An 11,439-nucleotide genomic window follows, 5' to 3' on the forward strand; every position below is an offset into this window, starting at 1 on the left:
TTATTGTAAAGTAGATATAACCTCTCCCATCAAACCAATGTAAATTTGTAAATGAATTATGTGTAGATTTAGCACTACTCATATACCAAATTCTACTTCTTCTCCATGATTTTTTAATATCTAGATTAGTCGAGCCTTTGTTGTCGAATACGCGACGATGATAATAATAAAAGTAAGCAAGTAATCTGTGCCTCAACAGTTGCTTTTGCTCTTCACAGCAATGGCCTCGGTAACTCAAGGGTGAGATCTGAGGTTTCAATCCCCATCCCTATTGCCTAGAGAAAAAAAATGCTCGCTCTCATTGGATTCCATAAGGAACAGATAATAAGGTAATATTGTAGGTAGGCGTAGCAGATTATGAGGCACATCAATACAGCCTACAGGACCACAAGAGGAATATAAATTGGAGGGGGAGGGGGTTGAAGAGAGGTGTTACACTTGAGGTTGTTCTTCAAGGGCTCCTTATTGACGGAAAACTACGAGCACAAGGCCACTATCGGGCGAGCTATCTGAAAACCTATAATTTTTAGAAACTGACCACTGTCATAGATTACGCCATGGAAGTCTGCATTGAGAAAGGAAAATCCCTTTGATACCAACTGCAACGTTCAAAAATGCATAAAGGATGATTGAGAACCCCCAAAAATCCAAAGTAGAAGTTCAGTCACCTGTCAATGTTTGAGACTGTCCATGGCTTAAACAGATAACTGCGCTACTACCATTTAACTTGATTCTGTGCAACTAAAAGTGACGATTCTCTGTTTCACTAATACATGACAGGCCAGGGACAGTTTAGCACCGATTATCCAGCCAATTTGTCAAGTTACATATAGCATATCAGCTTCTCTCTCTGAATTCATGTAGGGATGGATATAAGCGACTGCTATTCCATTCATTTATATGGTATTAATAGAATGATGGGACCAGCAAGACCATATTCCTTCTCTAAAAGCTCATAGGAATTGCCGGCGTATCATGTGCTTTTGGTGTGTCACTGCAACTCAGTAAATACAGCTACATAATTTCAAATATCTGCAATTTTTAGCGCATCTAGTGAGTGAGGCATCCCATTCCCATTCCCAAACTTGTGCAACTCAGATTCTATGGTTTTGGCAATCTCTGTTCCTTCTGGAGCAGGCTCGGGCAGATCCACATGAAAAGAACCCTGTTTTATGAGTTCAATAGGTTCACGTTTCAAGGATTGCTGCTTTATGTAGTTGTAGAGTTGTTGATGAAATAGATGGTCCAAGGAATAGCAATTTTCTTGGCTATTCTCCGCACGCCGAGATGATCCAGAACCTTCTTTTTTACAGAAATGTGGGAGGGAAGCATGGTCCATTATCTACATGAAACACAAAAGCCAAAAAGATTAATCATCTGAAACTATAGAACAGGAAACTCAACTTCATTCCAGTGAGCCATCAAATGCAACATTTGTTCTGCATAATCATTTCAGAGTTCCAGCAAACATCTGGCTTTAGGCATTACATCCTTTGTCTGCAGCCGCAAAATTTTTAATGCATCTTTAAACAAGTGACATCAGAAGAGATACAGGAATGCTTGATTATTGACAGAAACAGGTCAAGGGGAAACATCCCTGCACGGCATCAATTACAAATAGGAAAGTTTTCCAATCACCCTTAATGGTAATTCCACCTAATGGTGATCATGCAAGTTTTCCAATATTTGACTAAAGGTTGCATCATATCAGAAAAGATACTGGCTCAAAAGTAATAGTTAAAAAGTCGCCATACTTTCAACATGTATATTACAGACTTGAAGAGGAAAGAATACTGACAACCGTAATCAAGATGACAAATATTTCAGCACAGAAAATAGAACTTGCAAAAGAGTTGGAAAGTTCTATGCTGATCAACAGGAAAAAAAGAAAAAAAAAAGAAGGCAAACTGTACATAAGTATCGTGGGGAATATCTAGATAAACTATTATAAAAAAGATTGTGGATAACGGAGGCAGATTTCATACATTTGTGAATACTTTAATACATTCCATAACAGAATTACCTTTAAGAGCTCATCTCGCCCACAGCCTGGCAGGACCTGAACTTTTTTCCTTGTTCTCTCCTGCAAAAGAGGCTTGACAACCTGCTAACAGTTTAAATGTAAGTATGTAACGATGTTACCATGCCAAAAACATATTGTTTTAGAGGAAAAAAAATATTATGATAACCCTATATTCTTGCTGAACTTGAGATAAAGCCAAGTGCTCAGTTTGCACGAATGCATAAAGGAGAAACACTGATAAAACAGCAGACCAGAATACATATCACAATGATCAATAGCCTTTTTTTTATATGTACTCAATGTTCAACAGCATTAGGCATACCTTCCAACAAGCTGAAAATATATACGGGACATTTACAATGTAATATGTATTTGTCCTCTCTGGGTAGTTCAAATCATCAATGGTGGATATAAGCGTCATTAACTGCATGAGAACAGAATGCCAACTGAGTGAATGTTGAATGAATGCATATATCAGCCAGTATAAGATAGACTCAGATTCCCAAGCTTCATCCAATGATTCTGGAATTATTTTTTCAGGTATGTCTATAACTTATTTTTACAGATTTGGCCCCAAGCCAAATAGGATTTGCTTAATGCCGTGCTTCTTAAGTACACCTGTTGAACATATTTCATATACCAATAAATTAATTGTGATTTGTTTAGACAAAACCCCGTATTTATTATTAATCACCCATAAGTCAGAGGAACACCGTGGAATCTGAAAACCTGATTAGCAACTTTATTTAATTCATTTCTTCACATGTTACACAGAATTTTCTGTAACGACCCGATCCAATATTTTTAGGGATGAAATATGGATAATGTAATGAGCCTAAAATAGGTTTAATGAGCCCTATTGGAATAGCCCATGAGCTATTATTTATTGGAATTTACTTAGGCCCAAAACTTTATTTTAAAGTCGTTAAGGTTTAGTTGATGATTTTGGAGGATTTTAATGGGCCAATATTTATAGAAGCCCAAATTAGATTAATCAAGTAATTTTGGAAAGACCATGGGCCCATAAATTATTATGGTGGATCATGAGATTTTATTGGGCTTAATAATTGAGTTCAAGCCCATTTAATATTGTATGGACCAAGTGGGCCCTATTTAATTAGTAACGGCCCAAGAAATTTTTCTTATAGCCCATAAAAAACTGATTGGACGAGTTGGGTTTATTTTGGACTTGAGACGAGGCCCATTGGAATTTATTGAATACTAGGCCCATGAAAATATAGACAAGCCAAAGAGACTTTTGGATCGCCTAAACTGGCCCAACCCATTTGTTAAGTCCATACATTGCCCAAGACTTGGGCCCAAATATTTGAAATGAACTCCAAGTCCATGAATGTGTTCAACTTCAAACACACTAGGGTTACCATTCTACATTCCTCTTCACACTAAAATTCCTTTAACCGACTGCCTTCTATATATTCAAAGCCATCCACGTAATTACCTTCCTCATCACAATCTAGGGTTGCCGCTCTGCACCTCTCTCATATCTATTACTATATATAAAAGCGGATTCATATAATTCCAATGTGGCATTCTACCTATAAAAGTAGGTATTCTACCAATTAGATTTGAAGTGTGATGTTACATATCAAAAAAAGATTTGAAGTGTGATGTTTATTAAGCGGTAAATCTTTTAAAAGCAATGTTTCATTATGAACCATTGTAACTTTTAAGTTTTAATGTTTCATTATGAACTGTTGTAACTTTTAAATTTCATTTCTTTATGTTTATGAAGCGGTAAACCTTTTAAAAGTAATGTTTCATTATGAATCATTGTAACTTTTAAGTTTCATTTATTTTCTTATATATAAAGATATAAACCGATTCAAGTCTCCACCCAAAGGTATTATTTCAACCTTTATATTGTTTCGTTAAATAAACCGCCCTATAAACTGTTTCGAATTTCTCTACTATAAAACTCGGTCTCTCTCTAAATCCCTCTCCCTCATACACAACAATCTGCGCATTGCACGGGTTATAGGCTCGTATATATATTACCTCTCGGTTTCCTTGGCTACAAGTCACGGCAGTTTCGAAGCCACAGCATCCTCCCACATCAAACCAGATCAACCAACTGCCAAGCTCCTCCAATCCACTGCCCTATCGTCAAAAACCAGCAACACCCTCCACAGTCCACACCGTGAGCCTCTTCCCCCACAAACAACCGACGCTGCCCACCATTCCGTCAGCCATGACCAAACGCCCAACGTAAAACCAAGAGCAAACCAGCAAACCACCATACCTGTAGAAACCGAGGAGCAACCCCCTCATGCGCTGCCCGTCAACAAGGAAACCCATCAGCCCTCCTCAGCCGTCCAACACTGAAACGCCACCTCAAGCAAAATGGAAACCACCATCACCGAGGCCCCTGTTCTAAGCAAGAAAAACAAAGCACTTGCTCCCCCACTGTGAGACAAAGCCACTGCAACCTTTGCTCAAGCACCACAGCCCAGTTCCCATCCACGCATCAACCTCACACGACAAGCCCTATTCTAATCAACTGAAAACAGAGCAGCCCCACGCATGACAACCACCTCCATCCTCCCCCACGGTAGCCCACAGTTTAACCGTAGCCGCTTGGCTACCGCTGTTTCACGCCGGAAAGTAAGAATCCACCGTTGGACGCAGCCCAGTTGACGTCCAGAACTATTGTCCACAACCCCCAAGTTGCACGGTGTGTAAACTCCCGCTCTCTCTCTCGGTTACTATACCACAGCACAGTCTATTTCCCTTTCCAGTCTCTCGGTGTAAGCACATAGAATAGATAACTGCTTGCAAAATTTACTTGCAAATTGATGAGGCTTGAGACTTTTAAGTCAAATTACAGTTATGCCCTTATCCTTTTAGCCACTTGCAGTCACGGTTCAAAGTATTTTGAATCCATAGACGAATAGACTATTTTAAAGTTAATGGTACTATGGATGCTAGGAAACCAAGTTGGATTCAAGACCACTAGGGTTAACTTCAATATTATGGAGTTAATGTTATTTCAAGGTTACGAGAATTTTAGGGAATATAGGTTAATTAAGTATTTAGGGTTTATAATTAGACTGTACACACTTTATTAGTAATTTACGTGATGATACTTGTATTTTATAGGTAATCAATTGCACCCCAAAAATAATGGATTAGCTCTACAAGGTAAGTAGCATGATCATACCCTTACATGTACGTACAGTAAATGACAATTTTTTATAAGTATAATATAAGTATGTACGTCCTCTATTGGAAACCCTTTTTTATGTACCCAAGTCATGATAAACTTATAAATGTCATGATTTTATGCATAAGTTTCATGTGAGTTGCATGACATATGCATTAAAATATTTTATGAAAATTCATGATTTTATGTGACTATTATGCATTAAAGCATTTATGAAAAGTCATGAGTTTATGTGAAAGTTATGCATCAAAAGATTTATTAAAATCCATGATTTTATATGAAGATTGATGCATTAAAATATTTATGAAAGGTCCTTATTTTATGTAAGAGTTATGCATTAAAACATTATGAAAATCCATGATTTTATGTGAAGAGTTATGCATTAAGATATTATGTGAAGAAAAATGTATCACGACATTTATGAAAGATTACGATTTCATTTGAAATCTATGAAATGATAAGGCATGATTTCACTTGAAATCTATGGTATGATATGACAAGAAAGTATGCATGTATGACTATGACGAAATGTGAATGTTAAATACGTAACGGCCTATCTTATGATATGAAGACGCTACCATATGTTATGGGCATATAACATTGCCAGGTCGTACATGTTGGTAGTGCATCTAGTGTGTCTTCCTTATGTATGGATTCTACAAACCACTGTCATGGGCATAATCAGAATCTACTTAAATTCGTTAACCCTAACTCACGGAGGTCAACAATGGGTACCGGCCTATGACAAGTGAAAAGACAAGTTAAAGCATGTCATGCACAGTTCAGGTCCATATTCATGTTATTTACGTATGTAATTATAAGTATACATGTTTTCAAGAAACCTTATGTTTTATTATGTTTATTGTATAATGTGTTACTTATGGAGTATTCGACTCATTTTTCTATGTTTTTTTGGTTTAACCTCCCCAGATGAGGATCTTTATGAGGATGGAGCTGCAGGACAAAACTTAGCCCAGAGAGGCGAGGCAGAGGCCTAGACAGTTTATGATTTCTAGTTTAATAAGTTATTCTGGATAAGCACATGAGACTATTGATTTTAATAAGTGCTTCCACAGACTCTCTTTTGGATTTTAAGTATTTTAATAAATATTGAATTTATTTATTTATGAAATCTTTTGGATCTGGTGCTTCCTTAATAAAGAAATTTTTTTAAATCAAGTTAGTAGCACACCGTTTTCTCGAGATTCTAAAAATGACTTTATTATTTACCCTAGGGGAACGGGGTGATACATTTTCTGATATAATATTAGTCTTAAAAACTGATTGTCTTGTTTGAATAACCATATTTTCAACTTGTCTCTTGGTGATTATGTTCCCTGTGATTAACTTCTCACTGATCCATCTTGAAAAAGTCCAATTATTGTTTGAGTGTTGGTCATTCATTCAAGGTAAGATCAGTGAAGTGTACAAGTTGTTTGCAAATCCTGCTCATCCAAGTGTTCAAGCAAAGTGAAATGCAGTAACTTTTGTTTTTGGACAGGTAAAAAGAAAATAGTGAAATGCAATAACTTTTTTTGGACAAGTAAAAAGAAAATAATGAAATGCAATAACTAACTTTAATTTGCTGCTAAAAGAGAATAAGTACCTAAAAAAAACTAAATTATATGATGAGAAGAAAATGAAAATGATACACAGATTGTATAGTGTTAAATGGGGTAGCAGGGGCAGTAAAGAGAAAAGAAAAATTTCACAACAGAAGGTGATACCTTTATCTGACTCAGTGCCGAAAGTTTAAGGCCAGTCATGTCCAAAACCTTCACACAAGTGGTAATAGGCCGTCCATATTTTTTAGATGCAGAAGGCTACACAGACATTTTTTATATGGATCAAAGCGGTGACTCAATACGTTTTTTATGTAAAAGGAATCTCTAAACAACTGTAGAAATTATTCATGAATCTTCTTTCATCTAAAAAAATAACAGGAGATTTCCAAAAGATTGCAAACTTTAATACTAACCAAAATTACACGGTCCCGATATTCATTGATCTGAATGTGTGACTGCACATAGTAGTTGACCTGCAAAAGAAGAGACACAAATAAACATCCTTCGTTGAGAGCAAGCAGTAGAAATTGTTAACTCCATAGGGTTATTTCTGTCAATGAGAAATCAGCGAGGAACTAATCACAAACACTTACAGATGCTTTATCATATGTGCTGAGCCCAATGCCAATTGCAAAGACAGGCAATCCCTGGAGCAGATGGCAAGAGGAAAGGTTAAGAAACACAGATCAATGCAATTAACATCATTGCTTCAATTAAGGTGCTACCCATCAAGCAACATATCACAGTATTGAATATGTAAACACTATCCTGGCAGAATAATAAGCAGCATTTGTTAAAAATGAGCACCTCTTTCGAGTAACCTGACACTCCTACAAGCTGCGAATCACGCACAGCTCTGTACAGCTCAGTAGGAATGATGGGTTTCTGCATAAAGAAATGGCAACCATATCAGACTCAAGAATTAATTGACCAACACTATAGTTATATTCTGCTTCAAATTTACTTGTAAAAAAAATAGACTACTTTTGCACAAAATAGCAGAGCAAGACAATTTAGGACCAAAACATTGTTAATGTGCATGCACCGACAGAAATCATGGTTGTGTTTAATGCGCCTGTGTGTATGTGTGTCTGTGACTCTGTCAGATAGAGAGCGAGAGAGAGAGAGAGAGCAAAGAAGAATTAGGTGCCGTTTGGATAGTAAGTTTAGATGAGTTGAGATGAAAGTTGAAAAAAATATTGTTAGAATATTATTTTTTAATATTATTATTATTTTGAGATTTGAAAAAATTGAATTGTTTATTATATTTTATGTGGAAATTTGGAAAAGTTGTAATGATGAGATGACATGATATGAAAAACTTTCACTATCCAAACGGGGCCTGTTTAATAATATCAATAACTGAAATAAAGTAAATGTCTGGCTGATATTATGAAGCACTACTGCCTTTTTTTGCACAAAATACCAGAGCAAGACAATTTAGGACCAAAACATTGTTAATGTGCTTGCACTGACAGACACACATACACACACAGGTGCTGTTCAATAATATCAATAACTGAAATCAATTAAAAGTCTGGCTGATATTATGAAGCACTACTGCCCTGAGACTAACAATACAACAGCCCACCTGCTTCATATGATTTCCATCCATAAAATGAGAAATTAAGGATAGCGGTTTTCTATGTACCAGGCTAGGTGAAGAGGCCACTGCTAAACCAGTTAGCTCAAAAGGATACAACAACCATATGTGGCATCTATATGTCTATAATTATGAAGTGGTCATATAGGCACTCCCACTACATAATAACAGAAGTTAATTTTGGTGAAATCCGGCTCGAAATATTTGATTTTATTTGCATTCCAAGAGCCAAAATGACCATAACTAGCTAGACAAGGTAGATTGCAGGCTATGAGATAATGCATTTGATATTATGCAACAGATTGGTGATTTTCAAACAATCACATAATGTGAACTCTGTTTAAACACCTTGTGTCTTTAATGAAAGGTATAGAAGGAATTCTAACAGCCAATCTCTAACTTAATGTTGTCAACTGAAAGAAAAATGTGACCCTGAGCATAAAACAAACTTACTGCTAAGATGTTGTCAATCTCATTCTGTACCCTCCAGTTTAAACAATCCACCAACTGCAACATCATACAGATATAGCATTTGTCATTAGTATAAAGAGGATGTGGTAACAAAATGTTTAACGATATAAAATCATAGAAAAATATTTTGACCAAAGAAGAATATAGAACCATTTTATGGGTTTTGGCAACATTCCACTCCCTTGCTTTCAGGAAACGAACCAGAGTTTCAACTAAATATCCTTGATGAACATTCTGCAGATTAAGGTACAATTATTAAGTCCAGCAATAAATTCAAACATCAATACGTTTGAAGAGGTACATAGCACTTGATGAGGCTCAATGCCATATTATTTTTAACCAAAAAACTACAATGAATTTTTCTCCAACCACATTAAAAGAGTGACAAATGAAAAGACATCTTCCATTCCCCCGAACCCATAGCAATTTAATCAAACTCATAGATAAGTTTTCTGCCGAATTAGATTTCAATAGAAAATCTCAATCTGACCAAAGCACAGTTAGTAACCTGTAACGATTGATCTTCGACACTTTGATGCAGACAACAGTGCAAATTATATTTCCTATTTCACCCTTTGAACTTGCCTTACGTTCTGAAGTTGCTAGAAGGGATGATGTCATTCAACAGGTTGGCCTATCATTGACAGAGCTTTTCATGAAGCTGGAGGCATAATGTGCTATGAGACCGAACTACAATTTTATTCTCCTTTTGATGACAACCCAAAGGAATGATATATTTCCAGGAACTGTTGGTTTGATGACCAAGGACAGTATTGGCATGTGCCAAATTCCATGAACACCAATGATATATAGCTGACCCATCCAAGAGATACAGAGAGAAAGATGAAAATGGAAGACATGAACAGATCTAGTAACTTAATTAAAGGGCACATGCCAAAATCTTCAGTGAGTTGCGGTAAAAGCATAGCATAACCACTTCCACCGAGTCTTATGCCAGAACTACATGGTGTGAGTGTGACTCAGATAAGACCTCGTTCTGAATCACATAACGTGCTATATTTGCCACATAAAAGACGAGTAGCCACCCAGATCAAAGTATTTAATCAGGTAGCTAAGCAAGATTTCAGGATCAAACTCTTTTGCGCACCAAATTCTCCGAAACACAACAAACATCTGTGGCTTATATCTTTTGCTCGGCTACAATCAGAAATTATTTCTCCTACAACCAGAATTACGAAAACCCAAAACACCCAGAAAAAATTACTGAACAAAATGCACTAAAAACTAAACTTTAGAAACAAGAAAACAAAACAAAATAAAAAGAAGCATATTTGGAAGGCTTGTGAATCGGGTTGAAGACAGATCGGATGCAGCATAAAAGAATTAAGCAATAAGGAAAATGGGAACCTGAAATGTTCTCTTCAAAGGCTCCTCAACTGCCATTATTCAAAAGATTTATTAAAAAAAAGAACAGAAAGTTTATAAAGTGTTTGTCGAATGAAAAAGAAAATGAAGTTAAAAAAAAAAAAAAAAACAGACCTTGATCCATTAGTGATTGAACCTGCCTGATCGCTTCCTGAGGAACGATCCCCATTTCTTCCCTCTGTTTCTCTCTCCCTCCCTTTCACACACAAATCTGCCCAAATGGACAGTCCAAAAAATTCACTACCTTCCAGGCTTCTAAGCTTCTTCCTCGCTCTTTTTCTCTTTGGACTCTTTTGTTTACCAAAGTTCGGTAAATTTACCAGGGTGGGGGGAGGGGAGGCGGGCCTACAACCCAGTCATCCCAGATTCCCACTCTCCACCTAGAAATTTGTGCTAGAACCCCTGTTTGAGTTTTTTGTTTCCCTCTGATTCTTCAGGCTTCAGAATCCCAGTTACCGCTGAGTTTTTCACCCACCAAACTGTATGGACCATATGGTTATTCTACCTTACTGGTCCTACAATCCGATAGATCTCTCCAAGGATTCGAATATTATCTCCTCCTGCACCACCTACGAATGATACGTGCCACTTATATTTCGGTTCACATATTATTCTCCCTCTATTTCTTTTTTCTCACTTTCTAGCCTTTACTTTCTATTGTTATATATATATATATATATATATATATATATATAATACATACATACGTATACGGTATATTTATGTGTATGGGCCCGACTGTTCTGCAGTCTCTGTTTTCCTATTTTATTTTCGGGTAGTGACAGTGTTACTACCTCATTATTACTTATTTATTATTTATAATTTTTTTTAAATTTTTTTTTTATTATTTTCTTAAGTATTTTTTTAGCATTTTTAATCATTAAAAAATATATAATTTTACTAATAATTACTTCCTTAACCATTAAGTAAAATAAAAAATTAAAAAAAAATAAATATAAAATAAGTAATAAATAAATAGTATGAAGGTAATAACTCTATCATTTTTTTTTATTTCCATGAGTTCCATTTGAGTAGAGAATAATTATTTATTATTTATTATTTTATTAGTAATTATTATTTTTTTATTACTTTGTATTACTATTTAATATTTGATTATTACTTTTTCATTACTATTGATAAAATATCCAAACACAACTTAAATCTTGTATTCACATTTGTTTGGGTGGATGTCCCCTTCCCTATTGGGATC

At 35.8% G+C, this 11,439-nt stretch overlaps 1 protein-coding gene across 2 annotated transcripts; it reads right to left on the bottom strand.

The window, feature by feature from the left end:
- Positions 1-301: 301 nt before the first annotated feature.
- On the bottom strand, positions 302-10,760 carry LOC108996566 (phosphatidylinositol/phosphatidylcholine transfer protein SFH9-like). Of its 2 annotated transcripts, XM_018972528.2 has the most exons (12): positions 10,344-10,385; positions 10,212-10,240; positions 9,352-10,023; positions 8,994-9,077; positions 8,826-8,879; positions 7,577-7,654; positions 7,363-7,416; positions 7,183-7,242; positions 6,932-7,027; positions 2,346-2,447; positions 2,024-2,104; positions 302-1,342 (listed from the first exon to the last, which is right to left on the bottom strand). In XM_018972528.2, exons 4-12 carry the CDS (start codon positions 8,994-8,996, stop codon positions 1,025-1,027), a joined length of 846 nt encoding a protein of 281 aa, XP_018828073.1. In that variant the 5' UTR covers positions 8,997-9,077; positions 9,352-10,023; positions 10,212-10,240; positions 10,344-10,385; the 3' UTR covers positions 302-1,024. The 2 variants fall into 2 exon arrangements, with proteins under 2 accessions (XP_018828073.1, XP_018828072.1); XM_018972527.2 differs by lacking the exon at positions 9,352-10,023 and having other exon boundaries at positions 10,344-10,760.
- Between the last annotated feature and the right edge of the window lie 679 nt (positions 10,761-11,439).

This window comes from Juglans regia, chromosome 3 (assembly GCF_001411555.2).
Source record: "Juglans regia cultivar Chandler chromosome 3, Walnut 2.0, whole genome shotgun sequence".
Classification (NCBI taxonomy): Eukaryota; Viridiplantae; Streptophyta; class Magnoliopsida; order Fagales; family Juglandaceae; genus Juglans; species Juglans regia.